This window comes from Micromys minutus, assembly GCF_963924665.1.
Source record: "Micromys minutus genome assembly, chromosome: 15".
In the NCBI taxonomy this organism is placed as follows: domain Eukaryota; kingdom Metazoa; phylum Chordata; class Mammalia; order Rodentia; family Muridae; genus Micromys; species Micromys minutus.
The window spans coordinates 28,121,615-28,143,788 of record NC_137984.1 but is presented as its reverse complement, the minus strand read 5'-3'; the positions used below and the strand labels follow the sequence as shown (position 1 = coordinate 28,143,788).

The window sequence follows — 22,174 nt, the reverse complement described above, 5'->3', positions numbered from 1 at the left end:
AAAAAAAAAATAGAAAATAAGCAAACAAAACACTAATGATTTAGACTCTGTCTTAATTTCTTTTCTAGATGCCATGGGAAAATACCCTCAAAAGGCCTGGAGATAAAGCATATTAGTAAAGTACTTCCTGGCATGCGCAAGGCCCTAGGTTCAAACCCCAATTTCACCAAAAGCAAAAACAAAAACAAAACAATCAAACTAAAGCTGACAATACCAACTTGTGGAAGAAAGGATCTATGTTAGCTCTTGGTTGAGGTTCTACTTCATCATAGCCAGGAGGTCGCAGCAGCAAGAGCTGGAGGGAGTTGGTGTTCCTGCATTCATGACCAGGAACAGAGAGCAATGCACACATGTTTGCTGCTCTTCCCCATTCGCCTCTCTTAAGCAGCTCAGAATCCTCTTCGTACAGGATAGTGACGCTCACAGTGGGTGGGTCTTACCACTTCCATTGATGTAATCAAAATAATCCCCCATCTACAAGCCACAGACCAACCTGGTCTAGACAATCTCTAATGGAGACTCCCCTCACAGGTGACTAGATTGTGTCAAGCTGACGTTTAACGACCATCATAGTATACAAAGCAGGGATAAAACCACGTAATTATTGATTGGTTCTTTTACAAAACATTTACATACAAATGAACAGTACATGCGGATGTAGAAGACAATGAACAACTTTCAGGAATCAGTTTTCTCTTTCCACCATGTGGGTTCCAGGACTGAACTTAGGTCACCTAGCTTAACAGCAAGTGCCTTACTCACTAAGCCATATTGCTGGTCCAGGATTCCTTTTATTTTTTTTTTCTTTAGTGTTCAGGAAAATTTCACCACTTACTTGGGCTTTAGGTTAAATCCTTAATTCCATGAAGAAATTAACACCAGAAGGTTACATCTTCTTAACCATGAGAGGCTAGGACTTTTCTGTGTCTTAAATAAACTTACCAATAACAACCATATTGGTTAAGGCGATGGCTCAGTCAGTAGGGTGCTTGCTGTACAAGCATGAGCATCTGACTTTGGTACCCAGCATCCCAGTAAAATGCCAGGTCTGGTGACATCATTTGTATTGCCAGCACCGGGTAGGTGGAGACAAGTGGATACCTGGGGGCACTGGCTCACAAATTCAAACCATCTCACTGAAGTTGTGAGCTTCAAGTTCAGCGAGAGACTCTGCCACAAAACGGAAGACACAACCAACATACACACACATATACCTTCTCATACAAATGCAAACACCTAAACATATATGCACACACGTACTACAAGTAAGAGAGTGGGGCTAAAGGGAGACCATAATGCACGGGATGCTAATTATGGAGAATCTCCACACTCTCAGCTCGCAGCTCTCTACAGGACAAGCTGCACAGGTCCTTGTTCCAATCGCCATCAAACTCAACAAACATGAAGCTATACCTACAATACAACAATATTCAGACTCGTGTCCACAACAGTGAGGAGGACTTAAGGTAGTCAAACTGGAGATGGTAGAGATGTCTCATCGTTCTTGATACATTTAAGATGTATCCAATGGTGCCATTTATTCTGTGACCCCCAGATAATTATCACTAAGCCACTGTGCAGCCATGCCTCCGTGCCCTTCTCTACGTCACTTAACTTACCACAGCAGGCTTGATCTGAGGCCAGAACACACAGTAGAATGAAGAAATTCATTTTGAAACTTGATGTGTGTGTTTCAGATCTTTGAGGACCAGAGTCACAGCTGACATGAGTCTTGTCATGGTCAGACCACTCCAACAAGCAGGGTCAAGAGAAGGACATCAATAAAGTGCAGGTATGTGCCAATCCTACCACCCCGATGCACTCCACTCTCTCACTGCCTAGCACTGCGTTATCCCAAAGCACAGTTCGCACCGACTTCCAAACGTGTATGTTTCTCATGGCTCTGTTCTGGATTGAACTGCATTTTCTATCCAGATTATAATCAGAGAGGGTGTTTAATTGGATAATGTTTGCAACTACTTTGAAGATATAAAGTACCCCACGAGTGCTAAATATTATTATTATTGTTTAAATACACTCTGCAATTACCACTTACAACCTATTCCACCCACTACCCTGCTATAACTTGATTACAGGCAGTTCAAAAATACCTAGAGGTAAAAATGATGAAACCATGTCCATGTGAAGGGCTTCATTTTACCCAGGGTGTAAATCATTTATAGGCATTTTAAGGGGAGGGTTGGCTCATAAAATCTAGCAAATCAAAGCAATTGGCCTCTGTAAGACTGACAGCCATAGAGTTGCTTCAATTTTAATAGTTTCTTACTTATAAACCAGATGGAATACTGGCGTAGTCTCATCTTTCCTCCACAACCCCTCCTGTGTGTGTGTGTGTGTGTGTGTGTGTGTGTGTGTGTGTGTGTGTGTGTGTGTGTGTAGCTCCCCCTTCCTTCTAATCTTTTTTTTTTGAATGCTGACAATCAAACTCAGTGCCTTAACAAGACAAGTTCTCCACCTAAACTGTATTCTAAACCCTCTACTGTAATCTTAAGATACTTAAATCTTTATTTTAAAATGTCATAACTAAAGATTTTAAGTAAATACCTTGCAGATAAAGTCCTGAGAATATTTCTGCTCTCTTCTGGCTCCTGGCTCATTTGTGATCTTACGTCAAGCCCAAAGATATAATGATCCCCAATTCCTAAAGAAGATAAAACTATGATTTTGATACCACACACCATCTAAAACAAATTTGTGAGAAGATTTTTGCAAAAGTAATGGCAGATTTCATGTAAACATCTCCGTTATTCATTGCAGAGGGAGGTTGGCGATAACATCGAAAGTACAAAAGGCATGTGATTACGTTTGCATTCTAAATTGATATTGGTCAGTTACAATAACAGTATCACAAGGAAGAAACTCTAGAACTAATTTTTAAGAGTACTACTAAGATCATCAAAAACTAAAACTTGTACCAAACACTAGAGCTGAGTTCTGAGGTGATACCACATCAATTAATTGTGACCTCATGAGCAGGGTCATCTGTAAAATGACAGCCATGTGGAAACCAGTGGAGCAGTGGTTTTGAGGCACCTAATCAGCCATATGCTTGGCCATTTAGCATTCTGTGACTTACCTTTGCTAAATTAATTGGTTTTTTTCCTGAGTTTTTCATATTTGTTTGCAAATGATACTGCATATGGCAGGAAGTTGCAAAGGAATTGAGCAATGTGGAGAATTTTCATGCTAAATGACACTTCCAAGAAATTACTCTACCGAGAGGGAAACACAGAAGAACTTATTTATAAAATTGCTCATTGAACAAAACCGTCATTGAAAGTGGTGCTAAGAGGAAAATTCATAGCAATGTGTGCCTTCATAAAGAAATTAAAGAGATCACATAATAGCAACTTAGCAGCACACCTGAAAGCGCTAGACCAACAAGAAACAAACACACCACAGAAAAGTTGACACCAGAAAATAATCAAACTGAGGGCTGAAATCAGTAAAATATAAACAAAAAGATAAAAAGAATCAATGAAAGAAAGAATTGTTCTTTGAGAAAACCAGCAATATAAACAAACTCTTATCTAAAGAAACTAAAAGACACTAAAGATAGAATATCCAAATTAGCAAAATCAAAAATGGAAGGGTGACATAACATCAAACACTGAGGAACTCCGAAGAATTACTAGGTGACACTTTGAAAACACATACTCCACAAAATTAAATAATCTAAAAACAATGGACAACTTTCTTGATTAATATCACTTACTAAAGTTAAATAAAGGTCTGATAAACAATTTAAATAGACCTATAGCCACCAAGGAAATAGAAGTATTCATCAAAAGTCCTCCAACATATATACATGTATATATGCATATGTGTGTGTATGTGTATTCTAAGACTAAACAATTTTAGCATAGAAATCTATCAGCTCTTCAAACAAGAGAAAATGTTAATACTTTTTCATTAATAGCATTAAATTATTCAGTATTACCATTACAATACTAAATTATTTAATATTAAAAATAATAAATTATTTCACAAAATAGAAAAAAAAACACTAGCAAATTTATTGTATGAAGCCACGGTAACTATGACACCCAAGCCACATAAGGATTCACCAAAGAAAGAGAATTACAGACCAATTTCTGACATGAACACTCAAAAACTGAATCCTAGAATACATCAAAAAGTTCGCCCACCGTAATCAAGTAAGGCTCATCTCAGAGATGTAGGGTTAGTTCAACATAATAAAATCTGACAATGCAATCTATCATATAAGCAAACTCAAAGGGAAAAAACCCACATGATCATTTCATTAGATGCAGAGAAAACCTTTGACAAAATCCAACAATCCTTCATGATAAAAGTTATGGAGAGATTAAAAATAAAAGAGACACACCTAAACACAATAAAGACAATTTACAGCAAACCAATAGCCAACATCAAATTAAATGGATAGAAAACAGTTCTACTAAAACCAGGAACAAGACAAGGCTGCCCATTCTCTTCATATCTATTAAATATAGTCCTTGAAATTCTAGCTAGCTAAAGATTACAGGAATACAAACTTGAGAGGAAAACTTCAAAGTTATTGCTATTCGGAGATATGATAGTATACATATGCAACCTCAAAAATTCTACAAGGGAACTCCTACAGTTGATAAACACCTTCAGCAAAGAGGCTGGATACAAAATTAATTCAGCAATATCAGTAGCTCTCCTAAACACTGTTGACAAATGGGCTGAGAAAGAAATCAGGAAAACAACACCCTTCACAACAGCCACGGAGAAATAAAATATCTTGGTGTAATTCTAGTCAAGTGAGTAAAAGACCCATGTAACAATAACTTGAAATCTTTGAGGAAAGAAATTGACGAAGCTACCATAAGATAGAAAGATTTTCCATGGTCATGGACCAGTAGGATTAACATAATACAAATGACAATCCTACCAAAAGCAATCTACAGAGTCAAAGCAACCAATCAAGATTCTGCCACAATTTTTTACAGACATTGGAAAAAACAAAAAAAACAATACTCAACTTCATATGGAAAACCAAAAACACACAATAGTTAAAACAATCCTGTACAATAAAAATAAAAATCTTTTGGGGGGTATCTATCTTCATCCCTGATCTCAAGCTATACTACAAAGCAATAGCAAGAAAAACTGCGTTGAACTGGCATAAAAATAGACAGGCTGACCAGTGGAATCAAATCAAAGACTCACCAGTAAATCCACACAAGTATGAACACTTGACTTTGACAAAGAAACCAAAAATATGGCAAAAATTTTTTATTTAAAAAGCAACTTCAACAAATGGTTCTGGTCTAACTGGATGTCTGCATGTAGAAGAATGCAAATAGATTCATATTTATCCTCCTGCCCAAAAATCAAGTCTATGTGGATCAAAGACCTCAACATAAAACAAGATACACTGAATTTGATAAAATAGGAAGTGGGAAATAGCCTTGAACACAATGGCACAGGAAACAACTTCCTGAACAGAACACCAAGGGCTCGGGCTCTAAGATTAATAAATAAACGGGACCTCATAAAACTGGAAACCTTCTTGTAAGGCAGAGGACACAGTCAAATGTACAAAATGGCAGCCTACATAATGGGAAAAGATATTCACCAACTCCACATCTGACAGAAGGCTACTATTCAAAATATATAAAGAATCCAAGATACTAGACATCAACAAACCAAATACTCCAACTAACGAGTATAGATCTATTTAAACAGAAAATTCTCAACAGAGGAATTGCAATGGTCAGGGAAATTTTAAAGAAATGTTCAAACATCCTTAGCCATCAAGTGATGTAAATCAAAATAGCTGAAATTTCATCTTCTGTCTGTCAGAATGGCTAAGATCAAAACCACGAGTGACAGCTCATGCTGGTAAGGGTGTAGACCAAGGGATCATCCCTCCATTCATGGTGGGAGTGCAAATGCATACAGTCACTTTGGATATCCATATGGCAATTTCTCATAAAACTGGACTCAATCTCCCTCAAAACCCAGCTAAAGCACTTCTGCAAAGAAACTTGCTCAATCATGCTTTATTCGTAATAGCCAGAAGCTGGAAAAAACCTAGATGTCCTTCAACTGAAGAATGGATAAAGAAAATGTGGTACATTTACACCATGGAGTATTACTCAGCCATTAAAAATAATAATAACATTATGAAATTTTCCAGCACATGGATAGAAGTAGAAAAACAAAATCATCCTGAGAGAGGTAACCCAAACTCTGAAAGGCAAACATGGTATATACTTACGTGAAAGTGGACATTAACTGAAAAGTTAAAAAAAAAAAAGATAATCATGCTATACTGCATAGAAAGGCTAAGTAACAAAAAGGTCTCAACAGGGGACACATGTATCTTCATAGAAAGAGGAAATGAAATAAATTTTGCAGATGGACTAGGGGTGGGTAGGGATGAGAAGAGGAATTAGGAAGGGGACAAGGAATGATAGAGTGCTGGGAGAGATGACTGGAACTGAGGGACATTTCACAGACAAGGTAGAAACCTAATGTAATGGAAACTCCCTGGAATCTACAAGGGTGACCTTAGCAAAGACTCCTGGTAATGTGGAATACAAAACCTGAACCAGCCATCTTCTGAAAGCAGGCAAGACTTCCAGTGGAAGGCTTCAGACACTAACCCACAAAACTCACAACCTACAATGTGTCCAGCCTAAGATGTGTTGGGATAAAGGTGGCAAAGAACTTGTGAGAGGATCCAACCAATGACTGGTCCAACTTGAGACCTATGCCATGAGTGGGAGCCCACCCTCGAGACTATTAGGAAGGCCAGGAGCCACATATTGGAAAGCCCAGAGATCTAGGGTAGAACCAAATATGCCCAGAAAAAAACAACAATAGTAACAACAAACACACAAACAAAAGAGCAAATGATTCCTAATAATATTCTGAAATGGAAACTTAAGGGTGTTTTGGAGAGTCATTTGTGTTAGATGGTGATTTGCTGGGGTACACACATGAAGGAATGATTTCATGAAGTAGAGTCGGTGTAAAAGACTGAGGCAGACTCTTGAAGGAACGTTTCACTGAAGCAGACACAGGAGAGAAGATGTTCTGCTAAACAGCGGTTCCTGTAGTAGAGGGAGAATATGGATTGTAGGAGCCAGGGAGGTCAAGGACACCTCAAGAAAGGCTCACAGAATCAACTAAGTAGAGTTCAAAGTACTCATGGAGACTGATAATCACAGAGCCTGCAGGGGTCTGACCTCGGCTCTGTGCATACGTGTTATAGTTGTGTACCTTGGTGTTCTGGTGGCACTCCTAACCATGGGAGTGGAAGCTGTCTCTGACTTTTTTGCTTGCTTTTGGGACCCCTTTTCTCCTACTGGGTTGTTTCTCCCAGCCTTAATATGAGGGGATATGCCTAGTCTTACTGTAACTTTATATGCCATGTTTGGTTGATATCCCCTTTTCTCAAAAGAAAAAAGAAGGGTTGAATCTGGGGAAGAGGGAAGATGGGGGAGGAGCTGAGAGGAGAGGAGGGAGGGAACACTGAGGTCAGAATACATGAAAGAAGAATAAAGAAAAAAGAAAAAGAAGATGCTTATTGAAATATTATTTACAAGGGCTGAGAAGTTTGAAACAGCCTCAAACTTTATCAATGGGAATCAAATATTATGATGTCTCTTTGTAATATAATTCTAAGCAGTCTACAAACATTAACTAGTCTGTTACATACCAAATGCTTTAGTTGTGATAACAGTTCTAGATATGAATTTTTAGGATAACACTAAACTCTTTAAAATTGGGATGATATGATGTTACAAAATAATCTGAAAGATTAAGTGGTTAGGGGCTTTGTGGAAACAAGATTGGTCATGCGGAATAAATACCTGTTAAAGACAGAGACCTTTACCAACATTGTGTGTGAGTGTGTTTTTCTTAATAATGGTGTTTTTGAGATTTCATTCAAACTGCCTAAAATTCACTCTATTGAAGTGGGCAAGTGACTTTTACTGTGTTTGCACAGATGACTGAGAAGGAGACCATTTAGATCACTGCCTGTCATTCTCTATGCCCTCCCTCCATTGGCTCCAGCAGTCAGCCACCTTATTTCTCCATGGATTTTCCTACTCTGGAAGCGTCTCAGAAATGTAGTCATACAACATGTGGTGTGGCTTTTTGTACTAAGCTAATATTCATTCATATGTTAACAGCGATCAGCACTTTCTTTTAAGACTGAAAGCTACCCCATTACATGGTGTCCCACTTTGCTTTCTGTTGTTGTACTATTCCATGATCAAAGGCAACTTAGGGGAAAATGGAGTTCATTAGACTTACACTTCTAGGTCATGGTCCATTATTAGGGAATGTTGGACAGGGACACAATCAGAAACCATGGAGAAATGCTATATTGACCTACTTACTGGCTCCTGCTTTCTCATACAACCCTGACCCGTGACCTATGGATGGTGCTGCCTACAGTGCCCATAGTAGGTCCTCTCACCTCAATCTTCTATCAAAACAGAAATGGCCACTGTGAGCCTGTACCACTGTTTAGGTAGTTCTTTATCTATACTGGTTACCTAAGCTGTGTTTTCTTCTGCCCCGTAGAATCTGAGCACTTAACAATAAAGAATACTTTATTTATAAAAGCAACTTTGCCAGCATCTCTGTGAACAACACACTTTGCCAAGTTTATTTTTGTATTGTAAGAATAACTGATATTCTAAGATGGCTGGAATATTAGCAAACCAGTTGAGTGACATAGAATAACAACACTCCAGCTGTGCTTGGGGGCTTCAGCCTACAGAAGAAGCATCTTCTCTGAGCTCCAGTGCCTACACTTACAAAAGAGGTAAAGTTGCCTCACTAAGCCCCTGATAGAAATATTGATAGACAGATGTGTGAACAGTTAGGTATCCAAACACAATGACTGGTGGATTTTCATTTCCTTCCTTCCTTCCTTCCTTCCTTCCTTCCTTCCTCTCTTCCTTCCTTCCTTATTTCAGTGATTGGCTGGCTTTGCCCTATGTTCTATTTTTATCAGCAACTGGCACACTGATTTTTCAATGTGTGAAACCACATGAATAAATGTGATCCTTTACACATAGAATAATTACTTCATCAACTATGCTGATACTTACTTAGTGAGTATGTATCATGCTCCATGCATCAGGCACTGTTCTAAACACCAGGAATAATGGTGAACATGCAGGAAGATATCATTAAAAGCAAAGCTTCAGATGGGGGAGGGGTGCATATATTTTTTAATTCAAAATAATCATAATTGTTTTAAAGACAAGAAAAGCCTAAGTAAGTGGGTGACTTAGAGATGTATAGCAAAGACCTGTCCCTTGGGCAGTTCAGTGCTCTCAGAAGCTGAAAAGATAATGCATCAAAGAAAACCTCTGTGTGTGTGGCAGGTAGCCTCTGGAGGGCACTTGCTGATGCTTGTCTCTAGCAGCATGATTCTGTGTAGTGCCCTTCCTCACTGACTAGGGCTAACCTGAATTACAGACAAGAGAGCAGGAAGTAATGAGTTACGTCCAATAGACTGTTGGCTTTTGTCTTGCTTACTGGGACTGCTCTATCTGGAAAAGCCACTGCCACGTTCCAGTATGGTACCATGAATCTGCCTTACTTTGCTATGACAAAAGCCATGATCAAAACCACCTTTGCGGAAGAAACGGTTTCATTGTCTTACATTATCTGATTCCATTGAAGAAAGCCAAGGCAATACTCAAGCCAAGGCCTTAAAGAACACTGCTCTCTGGCTTGCCCCAGTGCTTGGTTAGCCTGTCTTCCTGTACCATCCAGGACCACTGCCCCTGAGGTAGCATTTTCCCCAGTGAGCTGGGACCTCCCACATCAATTGTAAGTCAAGAAAATGCCCTACCGACTTGCCTACAGGCAATCTTATGGAGACATTTTCTCAGCAAAGATTTCTTCCTCTCAGTTATAACTCTCAGGTATATCTGGATTTGTGTCAAGTTCACAAAAATCAACCAGCGCAGACGTCCCACCTTCTGTCAAACATCTTCCACCCATTGCTATCTCTGTCAGAATAAAAATTCAAGGCCGTCTTCCCGCAGGTTTCCAGAAGTATAAACCTTCCTACCTGCTATTATTTTTCAGTAAAAATAACCGTCCTAAACATCACAAGGATATTAAAAAGACTGAAACACACACACACACACACACCAGTCTTTAGATTTTAATACACAAAATATGAACTCTCTCAAGACAGACTATGGAGAAATGATAAAATATATTGTAGGAATGAGCACTCTCCTACATAGGACAGGGCATTCTATTTCTCAGGGTCAGTATTTTTGAAATTGTATTGTATATAACAGGTGTGCCCTTTATAAGAGTCATGCCACCTACAGAACATAATAGAGTGCATGTGTCCCTGAAACTGTGCTATGACCAGAATGGGACTACGGTTCTGGAGTTTCTATAGCCTCTTCAGGCAGCACCACCTTCAGAGCCTCTAAAAGGACCTTCGGTCGTATATTTGCCCATGCAGTGTTTATTCGTCGCTGTGTGAAAGACCTTGGAGGGGATTCCCCAGACGAGCAGCCATATGCATTGTTTTCAGGAAGCGGGTCGTCTATCTGAGCTAATCTAAGAAGGTGCTGAGCACCATGAGAAAGGTGCCAGCTCAGATCTGTAAGTGGCAGAGAGAAACTCTAACCAAGAAAAATCACGGACAATTGTTTGGAAACCATAACCTGTGTCTGTTTGTTATTGGGAAAATAAGGACCTAAAAGAGAAGAAGGTGGGTGTGCCCTAAAGAAAATATCCCATCAGAAGGAAGAATTGTTCTTTGTGATAGTGGCAACCATTATAGGTAAAGAGCATGCTGGAAGACCAAACTACATAACAACATGTTTAAATGTCTGCTAAAACAAAGGCTTTGGCCCTTAAAATGGGGAGACAAGGAAGGCCTGGTACAAAGAAAAGACAAAAGAAAGAAAGAAAGAAAGAAAGAAAGAAAGAAAGAAAGAAAGAAAGAAAGAAAGAAAGAAGGAAGGAAGGAAGGAAGGAAGGAAGGAAGGAAGGAAGGAAGGAAAGAAAGAAAGAAAGAAAGAAAGAAAGAAAGAAAGAAAGAAGACATATGTGGCTGCCAGGATAAGGCTGGTAAGAGGAAGGCTGCTTGTGGAGATATAGGAGGTGGGTCTTGTCATCACAGTATCTACAGAAAAGAAAGGAGATGTGGGGGCTCATATAATAGACATTCAGGAGGAATATTTATGTTTGGAGTGGAGGAAGGTATATTTTCAGGATTCAGGGCATCCTTTTGGGATAACTGAACTCAGTCTGGTCAGGTAGAAAGAGGTAAAAGGGAATATCTCTTTTTGGAGGTAAAACAAACCAACAAACAAACAAAAGCATCTTCACCATCAGAATGGGCGAAACCATCCAGCAGGTGCCTATCTTTCCCATAGGAACCTCACGTTTATATGCCCAGACATTTAATTCAAAAAACACCATGAAGATGCTTAACATCCTCAGAGGGATGCTAACAAACTAGATTTCCTTACTCTAAGAGAACGACACCCAGCCCCCAGGATGGGAGCAGTAATGCGACTTTGAAACATCTCTCAGACTCCAGCTATCCCAAATTCTGTCAGCACAGAGGATGTCTGTACTCAGCCGGGCATAGCTGCCAGGGTTCAGTGATAACAGCCCCGAGGGACCAGTCTCACTGAAAGAAGAGCACCGTCAAAGCAGGGAGGGTGTAGCTAATTCTAGAGCAAAAGGAAGGGTCAAGACTCAGAATACAAGCTTTCAAAGATCCTTAGAGGTGTGTGTGTGTGTGTATGTGTGTGTGTGTGTGTGTGTGTGTTACTTTGATGAAGAAAAAGCATTTGAAATTCTTTCATCAGTGAAATATTTCATGATCTTCTAAGCAGATAATTATGCAAACAGCAAAAAAGACTTGTATGAGACCTTGTATTCAAGATTACTCCAGTTATTAATGAACACTAAAAAACGCTTTTGCCTATGGCGCTGATGTTCTGATAACTATTGCTGCAACCTATCTTATTGGGATGCCACGTCATTGAAAAACAACAATAAAAACCTGAAAACCTGTTCAAAGTCTCGGAAAAAGCAACAAATGCATCCAGAGAAAAACAGCTGTGCCGCTGCCCTTTTAGGATACTGTCATCAATCCATGCAACTTTACTAAAATCTCATTTTAGACCAAATTTAATTAAGTGCTCTGGGGTCATGAATTAATAATGTTTCAAGAATTCCTTAAGACCCAAGAGACCTCTGACCAGGTTTTAAGCACTGAGATATTAGTGTATCATTTTAAGTGTCCGTTCCATTCCATCCCCTTTGAGAAAAAAAAAAATAAAGACATGATGTAATAAATGTGCTTGCATTTGAATCATTGGGCCATCTATACAGAAGAGGAAACAAGACAAGAAAAGGAAAGCACCTTAGTGAATACGCCTGTTGATACTAGCCTAGAAACCATAACCTTTAAAAGGCTCCTGGGTGAGCCTGGCTCCTCTGTAATAAGGGTCTATCCTAGAACCAAGCTCAACTGAGGGCCGAAGAAAGTGTGCACAGAAGGAGCACATAAGCTGTTCTCTTTCGGAGCTTTTGGAAAGAGGCTGGTCCCATGAAGAGCAATTGAGGAAGAAACTGAAATCAACCTAAGGCCTCCACATGTACAGACACATGTACACATGCACGCAGAAGGGATGTGCCTTCTGAACTACATGCTGCGGCACACACCTGTCATTTCAGCACTCAGGAGGGGAAGGCATCACAATTCAGAGTTCAAGGCCAGCCTAGTCTACAGAGTGAGTTTCATACAAGCCTAGGTTATATCTTAACAACCTGTCTCAAAACCCAAAAAACAGATAAAACTCAAAACACTGACCCTTGGTACTTTCCACAAAGGGTGGCCACTGGAATCAAATGCTGGTGGGATTCCCAAGAAATGCTATCTGACAACGTGTTTGTATGTTGCCTCGTGATGTCGGTGCCGTACAACAAAGCCTTAGATTTTAGAATCCTGAATGATGAAGACAAGCAAGTTGTCATTCCATCTTTGTGCTGCTGACACTTAAGCATGCCCCCATGGCACAGAACTAATAAGAGATACACAAGAAGCCCAGGAGCTTGTGAGCATCCCACTTTGTTAACTAATACATTAATTCACGCAAATGCTCCTTCATTTGTTCATTCCCTCACCCAATCACTTGTTCGACTAATGAGACAGCTAAATTCAAAGCTCTCCGTGGCCCTTAACGAACTCACAAAGAGGGAAAAAGAAAATCGTACAGCCCCAACCCTGGTAGCACAAGTTCCAGATGAGATTAATTCTTAGATCTGGGTGTTGATGGAGAGGTAGATGGCTCAGTTGGTAAATCTGCCCAAGCGTAAGAACTTGAGTTTCTATCCCCATCACACACACACACACACACACACACAGACACACACACACACACACACACAAAGCTGTATGTGTCAGTGACTGTAAGGAGATGCAGTGGAAACAGGATTCCTGAGGTTTGTTGACAAGCTAGTTTTGCTCAGTCAGTGGGTTTCAGGGTTAATGAGAGATCCTGTCTCAAGAAGTAAAGTGGAGAAGCCTGGAGACAGGGCTGCTCTTCCCAATGACCTGGGTTCAATTCCCTACACTCATGTGGCAGCTCACAGCCAGCTGAAACTCCAGTTCCAAGGGATCAGACATCCATTTTTGGCCTCTGCTGTCTCCAAGGATACTGTGGTGCACAGGCATACATGAATTTAAAACACCCAAACATATAAAAATAAAATTAAATGAAAACAAAAAATCAGGTAAAGAGAAATAGAGAAAGACACCTGATATTGACCTCTGGTCTCCACATTCAAATTCACATACACAAACGTGTCACCTATACACACACATGTAACAACGTACATATGCTAACACTACACACATATGTGTACATATGGCAGGGGGAGGGGTGCAGGAAGAAGAGAGTGGCTAAGCCCAGAAAGGCATGAGGGGGAAGGGAAAAGCCGGTGTAAGTCATCTAATTTTGTTCAAATAGAAAAGTATGTCTGAGTCCTGCCCCAAGCTGAAAGAATGAGGTCAGAACCCCTGACCTTGAGTGCCCGATGCCATGGGCCAAGCTGAGCAGAGCCAGTGTGCTCCAGTTCAGAAACATGATCATCTTCAAAAAGCTTTCTGGGCTGAGCTCACCTCATAGGCAATGCAGCATCATGGTGGATAATTTCATCTTTTCATACAGTGAGGTCTGAAGCAAGCATGACTCAAGCCCAGGTCTGAATAAGAAGATTGTTTGCAGTCGTCTATGCGTGTGAATACACAGTTTCATACACCCACATGGGTAGAATTTATGTCTGTAATACTATGTGTAATCCCCGCATCTCCAGCAATTGTAAAAAGCATGCGTGGACATCAGAAACCTCATACAGAGGCATCTGAATAATGTGCATGTCTGGGCAGACCCCTTGGGACATATCCACATGGAGACGGGTTACGGAGAGGGGTTACCCGTGCAGGACACCATCTGTCCTATGTGATTTAGATCTCTGCTTGCCTTAGAAGAAAGCGCTGAAAAAAGACAAGGCAAGATACATTCCAAAGGTGCCGGATAACTCTGGTCATTTGATTTGATGAGTTCCCTGTTTCTACCAGGTTTTCCACTGCTCTTAAGGGAAAAAAAAAATCTTAACCCTGGTCAAGTAATTTCTCCTGCCTGATTTCATTTCCATCTATAGATCTATAGATGATGTGTCTTAGAAAGTAGAATAAGGAGTCAGGAACCACATTCTTTCCTCTGGCTACTATTATTTCCCCCTTGGCTGTGTGACCTTGAACAACAAACTTAACTTCTCTGAGCTTCAGTTTTCTGAGCCTTACATTGTGGAAATGGCCCAGCTTTCATCTATGAAACCATCCCCTACCTAACACTCAAGATTTAGTTGAGCTTCATGATCTGAGATAAGGGCTCAATAAATGGAATTATTTCCTAATCACAAACCCCACTTCATTTCATTCAAAAACAAAAACAAAACCACACCGCCACCACCACCACCACAACAACAAAAACCCACCCAAATCGTGCATGGTTTAAACGTCAGGGCTGGTACTGGTTGCTCTGGTTTGAATTCTGCATTGTTCCTATTGGGGGGAATTTTAGACTGGGCCCAGTCTGGGATCACTGGCTGAGAACAATAAGCCCCCAAAGTCAGAAGGAGAAAGGCCTCTCTAGACAGGATCTGCTTTGAAACCACCCAGCCCAGGGCTTACAAAGAGCATTGATTGTACACATTAAAGAACCACAGAGATGTGGAGGGGCTGGCAGGGCTGCACCACCGACCTTGCCTGCATTTCAGGGTCAGGGTTTCCTCAGAAGGACTTTTCTGCAAGCTTAGGAACCAACCTCTCCAAATCTAGGGAGGCAGCTTCCATCTCACTTATGCGAGTCACCCACTAGCCCTTGGAGACAAACCTACCTGCACACCTCACCCACCACAGGACTGCCTGAAGCTCCCAGGCCTGCTGAGTACAACTGTCTGCCCATCTGCATAGAAGTCTTGCAGCCAGTAGCTCCCCAGACACTGGGAGTAGCTGTTTTCCTAGCCCTTTGCACACCCCCAGTGCAGACAGAGAATTCATGGGGCTTCCTGGGTGACATAGAGCAATCCCAGTAAATCATGCCAAGATATCTGTTCCAAATACACATAGCAGAGCCTCCTCAAGTGTGAATCAAGGTACTCTGGTGACAGGTTCTGCACTTGGCGTCTCAGAAAACCTTGCCCACAGGAGTTAGCCCCTCCCCGCCCACCACCCACGTCACCCCCAACTTAAAAAATCACATCAGGGAGAATGATGCTAAGATTCCTGCTCAGCTAAATCACAAGCCTGTCTCATTGTTCAGGCCTCTACCTCTTAGCCACTCCTCCTTCCCCAAGTCTGGTCCACCTGATTAACTCACACCACAGCAACTCCCAGACAGAAGTGGAGCAAAAGAGCACACATGGTGGGGTAAAGAGGAAGCTGCGCTTGTTTAAAGCACCCACTCTGCTCCCAACCCCCACACTCAGCTACTCACTGGTTCTGGATGTGGCCTTTGGGCACCAAAGAAACAGACAGCTTACTGTAATCGTGCATGAATGAGCTTTTGCTGGCCTACTATCACAACAGGCCGTTTCAAAGGGCAGTCAGTCCCCAACCTGTGTGCTGTCTCTCTGAATCTTCACCTCTCCGGACCCAAAGATAAGGGAAGGGGAAAAGATTCAAGGAAAGGGATGAAGAGAGGCTCATGGGGCCTGAAGAAAAAGTATCACTTCCATCAGACAGGTACCTAGCCCCTTAAAATATTCATAGAGACCGGTAAGGGCAGGAAAAGCTTTTGTAGACACTGGCCTCAAGATTTCAACATCAATCTAACAATGTGTTCTGGAGGACCACTGAACTTCCACCCCTACTGGCAGTGGGTGACGTGAGACACCATCTCTTGGGTCTCACCTACCCACTGGGCATCAAGAATATGCGTTTGCTATTTATTTTATTTTTAGTTCAGGAGAGGAAGAAACTAGTCGAACTGAAATTGGTGTCCAATCTTTCTCAGATGCCTGCTGCCGCCACCAACCCCTCCTCACGCTCTTCCTGGCAGGCAGCATCTAATTAAAATGGCAAGAACGCTCGGCCCCCTTCCCCGAAGGAGTGTGCTGGGATTAGAGGTGGGGGTGGGGAAGCGTCGAGGCTGCAATGGGATTCCTGGCAGTCTGATTTTCAAACAACGGCAAAATGGATTCTGGATCACTAAAGTCTTATTCAATACAAAGGAACGACGTCTGAGGTGTTTCAGAAGGTGCAGGCAAAGCGGCGGAGCTGGGGGAAAGAAATGTGTTTTACAAAGGACTGGTCACAGACCAGGGACACACACACACACACACACACACACACAGTCTCTCCAGGGAGTTCCTGTATGTGGTGGGGAGAAGCTGTTAAGCGTCTCTTTCACCTGCTGAAGTTCAGCCATAAAACTGAAAGGTCACAGTCACCGAGGGAAAGAATAGGCAGGGCTGAGTTCAAACCACAGAAAAGGTGAGTGCACACTGGCGTTTAGCGAAGAAGTGAGCCAGAGCCCCAACACGAGAGGCAGAACCCGGGAAGAGAATCAGTTACCACCTACAAGACCAGCCCAGAACAGCAATTACTGCTCCCTTGGAGCAGCAGGGTTCGCTGGTGGGGACAGCTAGCTCTGGATGGCATCTTGCAGGTAGCTGGCAACCGCGGAAGGCCAGTGCCTTTCTTCTCCAGGAGAATCTTTTTGCAGCAATGAGCAGTCGGGTCTCGCGCCTTGGCACGAGACGGTTGCCCGGGTACACACACACACACACACACACACACACACACACACACACACAAACACACACACCAGCCTTTCATGTAATCATGTAATGCTCTTACACCGATCGAAGATGAAACTGACATAAGCCCCACCAGCTTCCTTGCAGAGCCTCGGGAACAGCCAAGGAGCACAAGGAAAGCCCAGCCCCTGCTGTAGGGGTAGGGGCTCAGCCTAGAACCCCTCGGCTGCCCCGGAATCAGAACAAGAAGGCAAGGAACGCTCCCTCTCCCAGCCCCAGACCATTGGAAAGAAAGGGGGGGAAAGACACGTTCTGCTCACCCTCAGGGCGGAGAGATCGATTTCATCCAGGCTGCGAGCTGGGGAGTCGCTCGCCATGTCGACTCTTCGCGGGAGAAATGGACCAAAACCACCCCGAAGCGTCTTCCTCGGCAATTCCACCCTGATCTATTTCGCTCGCGTCCTCATGCGGCTGTCCGCCAGAGAGGCCCGGGGCCCAGCCTCCCCCGCCCACCCGGGCCCCAACAAGAGTCCGATCCCGATCTTCCGAGAGCTTCGATCCGCGGGATCCCGGAGCCCGACCTGCGCGGATCTCCAAGCCCGGAGCCGCGGTGCGTGTGGGCTGCGCGCCCTGATCGGCTAAGGGCGCTGGGGCTGCGTGGGTGTATTTAAATGGGACATGCTTCTTTGCTTGTGCGTGGATGGCGGCTGCATTGGCTGTTATAATGAGACATATCAACTCCTCCACTCAGCTGGGGGGGTGGGGGTGGAGAACCACACAGAACTGTCTATCACCGCTTCCTGGGAGGAGTGGGGGGGGAGAGGCGTGGTCTCCGACTGGGGAGAGGCCGCGCTTCCTGACCGGGTCCCTCCGCCACTAGCCGGGGTGGGGGAGGGGTACGCACCCTTTCCGCCCCAGCTTTTGCGGGTTATTAGTGCTGAATCTAAAGAGCCGTTCCTGAACCTCTCCCTGCAGAAACCTGAAAGCTATTTTTAAAAAAAATATGTCCAATTTGTGCACTGCACCAAAATGGCTCTTCGATCGTATCTTGGGGTTTCTTGACTGCGTTCAGATACACTAATGGTGAAAAGGGTGGTGGGGGGGGGGGGAGGCAGAGGGAAAAGGCAGCAGCGTCCTCCCTTCCCCATTAATTATTTGTGGGGCTGGAGTAAAGGCGGGCCGGTGCAACCGGTGCATATAAGGACTTGTGCGCAGGGAAGGGGATCCGCCTCCCCGCGCAGAGCGAGCTGGGGAGAAGCTCACACGCGCCGAGCCGGCAGCCTGGCTTTCGTGCTGGGCAGTGGCCAAGGGGTCACCGTCATTCGCGGCTCCTGGGTTGCAGGAAGGCAGGCCCGAATCATCTGTCGTTCTCTCAGCCGAATAGATTTGCTAGAAGCTAGAAATCCGAGAGATGTGAGCTCCGTCTCGACATCGCCACACCCAAGACCTGCGCGTGCCGCAATTCCCCACGGAAATGACCGAATTGAAAAGAGAAGCTTGCTCCCTGGGTGCAGTAGCTCAAAGGCTTCAGGTGACTCCCAGGCCGACATTAATTGGGCAACACAGTGCCGAACGCAGCGTTTCCTCCTCTGCGGGCTTTTCCGCGGTGACCTACCCTGATAGATGGAGAAAGTTTGGCTCCGGGATAGTGAGCAGTGTGACCCGAGAGCTATTTGACTTCGCTCGGCTTTTTCAGTCAAAAGCTGGGTGTTTGCAGTAGTAACCGGACTTTCTTTATCAAACCTGTAGTCACTTCCCCCAGACCTCGGAAGAAAACATTTATACTGAAGCCCCTCCACTGACTTCAACTCATCAATAGTTCCGAGTGTTCCTCCCCCACATCTGCTGAGACAAGAGGCGAAGCACATTGGAGTTTTGGGTTTTTGTTGTTGTTGTTGTTGTTGTTGTTTTGTTTTGGTTTGGTTTGGTTTGTTTTTTTGTGACTTTTGGTTTTGTCTTCTTTGGGAGGGGATACAGGTTCTTTTGATTTCTATTATTGGTTGGTTACCTTGGTTAGGTTATAAAACAGATCTTAGGCACTTCAAGGGTGTCTCCGCTTCACTGTGGAGCTGAGGATGGCCTTGAACTGCTCATCAACCTGCCAATATCTCCCAAGTGCTCACACTGCACTGGTTCACCAACATCTGGGCTGGTGCTACCTTTTTTTTTTTTTTTTTTAAGTCATGAAGTGAAAATTGATTATGAGCTTCAGAACAAGTTAAATGAACGAATGAAGAGGCAAACGCTGATGAAGCCAGTCCTAGGTAGACTGTTTAGTCCTGGACTCGGTATGGCCGATCATGTGCCCTCTAAACCATACCATGAAACTAGAACGCTGTCCTGACAGAATCAAATGTCCGAAATGGGTTGAGAGCTTTTGCGTTTAAGGCAAAGTAGCTTTAAATGTCTTAAAATATTTTAAAGGCTCTATTTGTCTTTGGATTCCCCACTGAAGTCATTCTGCTCATTAATAGGTGCTGAACCGTAAGCCACCACAAAGGGACCAGAAAGAAGCCATCTTTTCCCTCCACTAGAGTTTTCCTTGTATGTCATCTTTTTTCTACTTTTAATCTCACCCTTCCTCTAGACAGTCGGTTAACATATGTCTCAAGGGGAAAGACAATAATTTCAGATTAGGGTATTGGAAATCATAAGCAGGGCTACTTCTAAAGCGTCAAACTTGAAACTAGAAAAAAGACACCATCATAGAAAATTAGTTCGGACTTACATGGAACCACAAGAAGAACTTTTCCCCTGTCCCTGATAACCAGAGAGAAATTCTACCTTGGGGGTAGGGGGAGAAAGCAGCAGCAGGCAGGGGAAGGGTAGGAAATCTTAGGACCAGGGCAGAGCTTTGCACACCCTAGTCAGGAGCATCAAACTCCCTTCTTCAGGCCAAGTGCATATCAGATGTCAGCTATTCCAGCAGACGTTCTGATTTCTTGCAGCGTCTGAATACTGTCTGCGCTCTTATCAACAGTTTTTTTCCGTTTTGTTTGGTTTAAAAGAAAATATAAGGCACTAAGTCTGGACATAATAGGGCCCCAGGCCTTAGTCGGCACCATGCCCTTAGCACCGGATATCTCTATGATGGAAGCACTGTTCGGCTGTAAAACTCAGCATGTAGACAGCACCATCTGCTAACCCTAAAACCCAGGCCTAATCCATCAGAGTCTGCAGTTCTGAGAAAGTCTCGAAATGTACTAGCCTTGCTTTTTTGGCTTCTGTGATTGTGCTTCTGGCTAACTGTTCAAGCCAGGACATGGGTTTGGTGCTTAAAAGTTCACCCTGGGAAAGGCTCTAGGCTACACCGGGCTCCCAGCATAGTTGCTGGTTGGCTAATAAAGATTTTCTTTTAACTTAAGCCCATGTCTGAGCACTCTTTTCTGGTGAGTATCCCACAGCACTAGACACACCTCCCATAGAAAGGAAAACGTTCACTTTACCATTACGTTTTTGGTTGACTTACTGCTTTGCTCAGGCTCTGAGTTTCCAGGTAACACGGAACCCCAGCCTTCACGAGGGCAGACAGGAAGTGTGGGGCAACAGGTCAGCAACTAAGATTATTTTGGATACATGATGTTACTTGACAGGAAAAAGAGAAAACAGCCAGTAGCAGAGGCAGTCAGGATATGACCAAGGTGAGGCCTTACTCTTCACATGATCTGGGGGAGCTGAGACCATTCAGGTGTATCTTAAAAGCCAGAAAAACACAAGTCTGCTGACAATCTCTGCGGGAAGTATGCAACAACAGAAAGCCTGGCACAGGCAGGAAGTGCTCACTGCAACTGGCCAGGGAGGAGGAAGAAGGAGAAACCGAGAAGGCAAGGAAGCACTTTGGGTTTTAAAAGCTGATGCAAATTTTGTTACGTGTTTGGAATGGCACTGCTAGTGATAGGGACTGATATTTTTGTTCTTGGTATGTTCCCATATTTGAAACATTTGTGGATTTTTTAAAGTACTTATAAAAGAGAGAAGCCAGAGATGTCTTCTCCCTATCATGGTCTGTGTTGTTTCATAATAAACCTATGTGCCACCTCAATTCACAATGTGGAAATCAGACATGACACCTGTTCCAAATGTAGCCCAGGTTTGCCCCTGGCTCACTACATAGCTGAGGATGACCTTGATCCTCCCGAGTGCTGAGCCGCCATGTCTACCTCAGAAAAAGTAGTTTTAAACGTATTTTAAGATCTTAAAAGAAGCAACATCAGCTGGCCACTTATCCAGAGCACTGTCTAGATTATCCAAGTCTGTAAGCGTGGATGTAGCATGTAATATGACAACGAAGGAACTGAATGGGTGAGATTCAGGCAGTCTGAAGCCACATGAGCAGACATGTTTATTGTGATGGGTAACCAAGAAACTGTATCGATTCATTGATTCATTCAATGTAGATCATTCTGTATAAAAGCAGTCCTCGGCCCCGAGGAGCCTGAATCACACAAAACCCCCATCTTACAGAGACAAACAAGCTTGTAAACAGTCAGTGACAAGATTATTTTACAGATATAGTGATAGCTGGTAGGGAGAGGCACACGCAGAACAAGGAGGCTCAGCAGCACACATCCCCTTGGCTGGCACCAGCACTGAGCCATGTACATGTTCATGGTTGCTAAGGTCAATGAGACAAGCTAGTACCTGAGTGTTGGTCCCCAGTGACTGGAAGAAATAGAAACCCACCCCCAAACTACCTGTGTCTCCCAAAGGCTGCCCAGTTCTCCCACTACCCTCAGTAAAGCAAACACTCAATCAAAACGGCACCACTGGTAAACGTGTGAGAGTTCTGAGCACAAGCTCACAGGGACAAGCACCCTCCTCCGATGGTCACGGGAGAAGAAAGACCCTGACATCA

At 43.2% G+C, this 22,174-nt stretch overlaps 1 protein-coding gene across 4 annotated transcripts in view; it reads right to left on the bottom strand.

The window, feature by feature from the left end:
* The window catches only part of TNIK (TRAF2 and NCK interacting kinase), a 373,654-nt gene extending 355,669 nt beyond the window's left edge, over positions 1-17,985 (bottom strand). For all 4 annotated transcript variants that reach the window (XM_080929385.1, XM_080929386.1, XM_080929387.1 and 1 more), the window contains exon 1: positions 17,640-17,985. In XM_080929385.1, coding sequence (XP_080785511.1) covers positions 17,640-17,696 — 57 coding nt within the window. In that variant the 5' untranslated portion in view covers positions 17,697-17,985. The remainder of the gene's footprint in view (positions 1-17,639) is intronic.
* Positions 17,986-22,174: the final 4,189 nt, after the last annotated feature.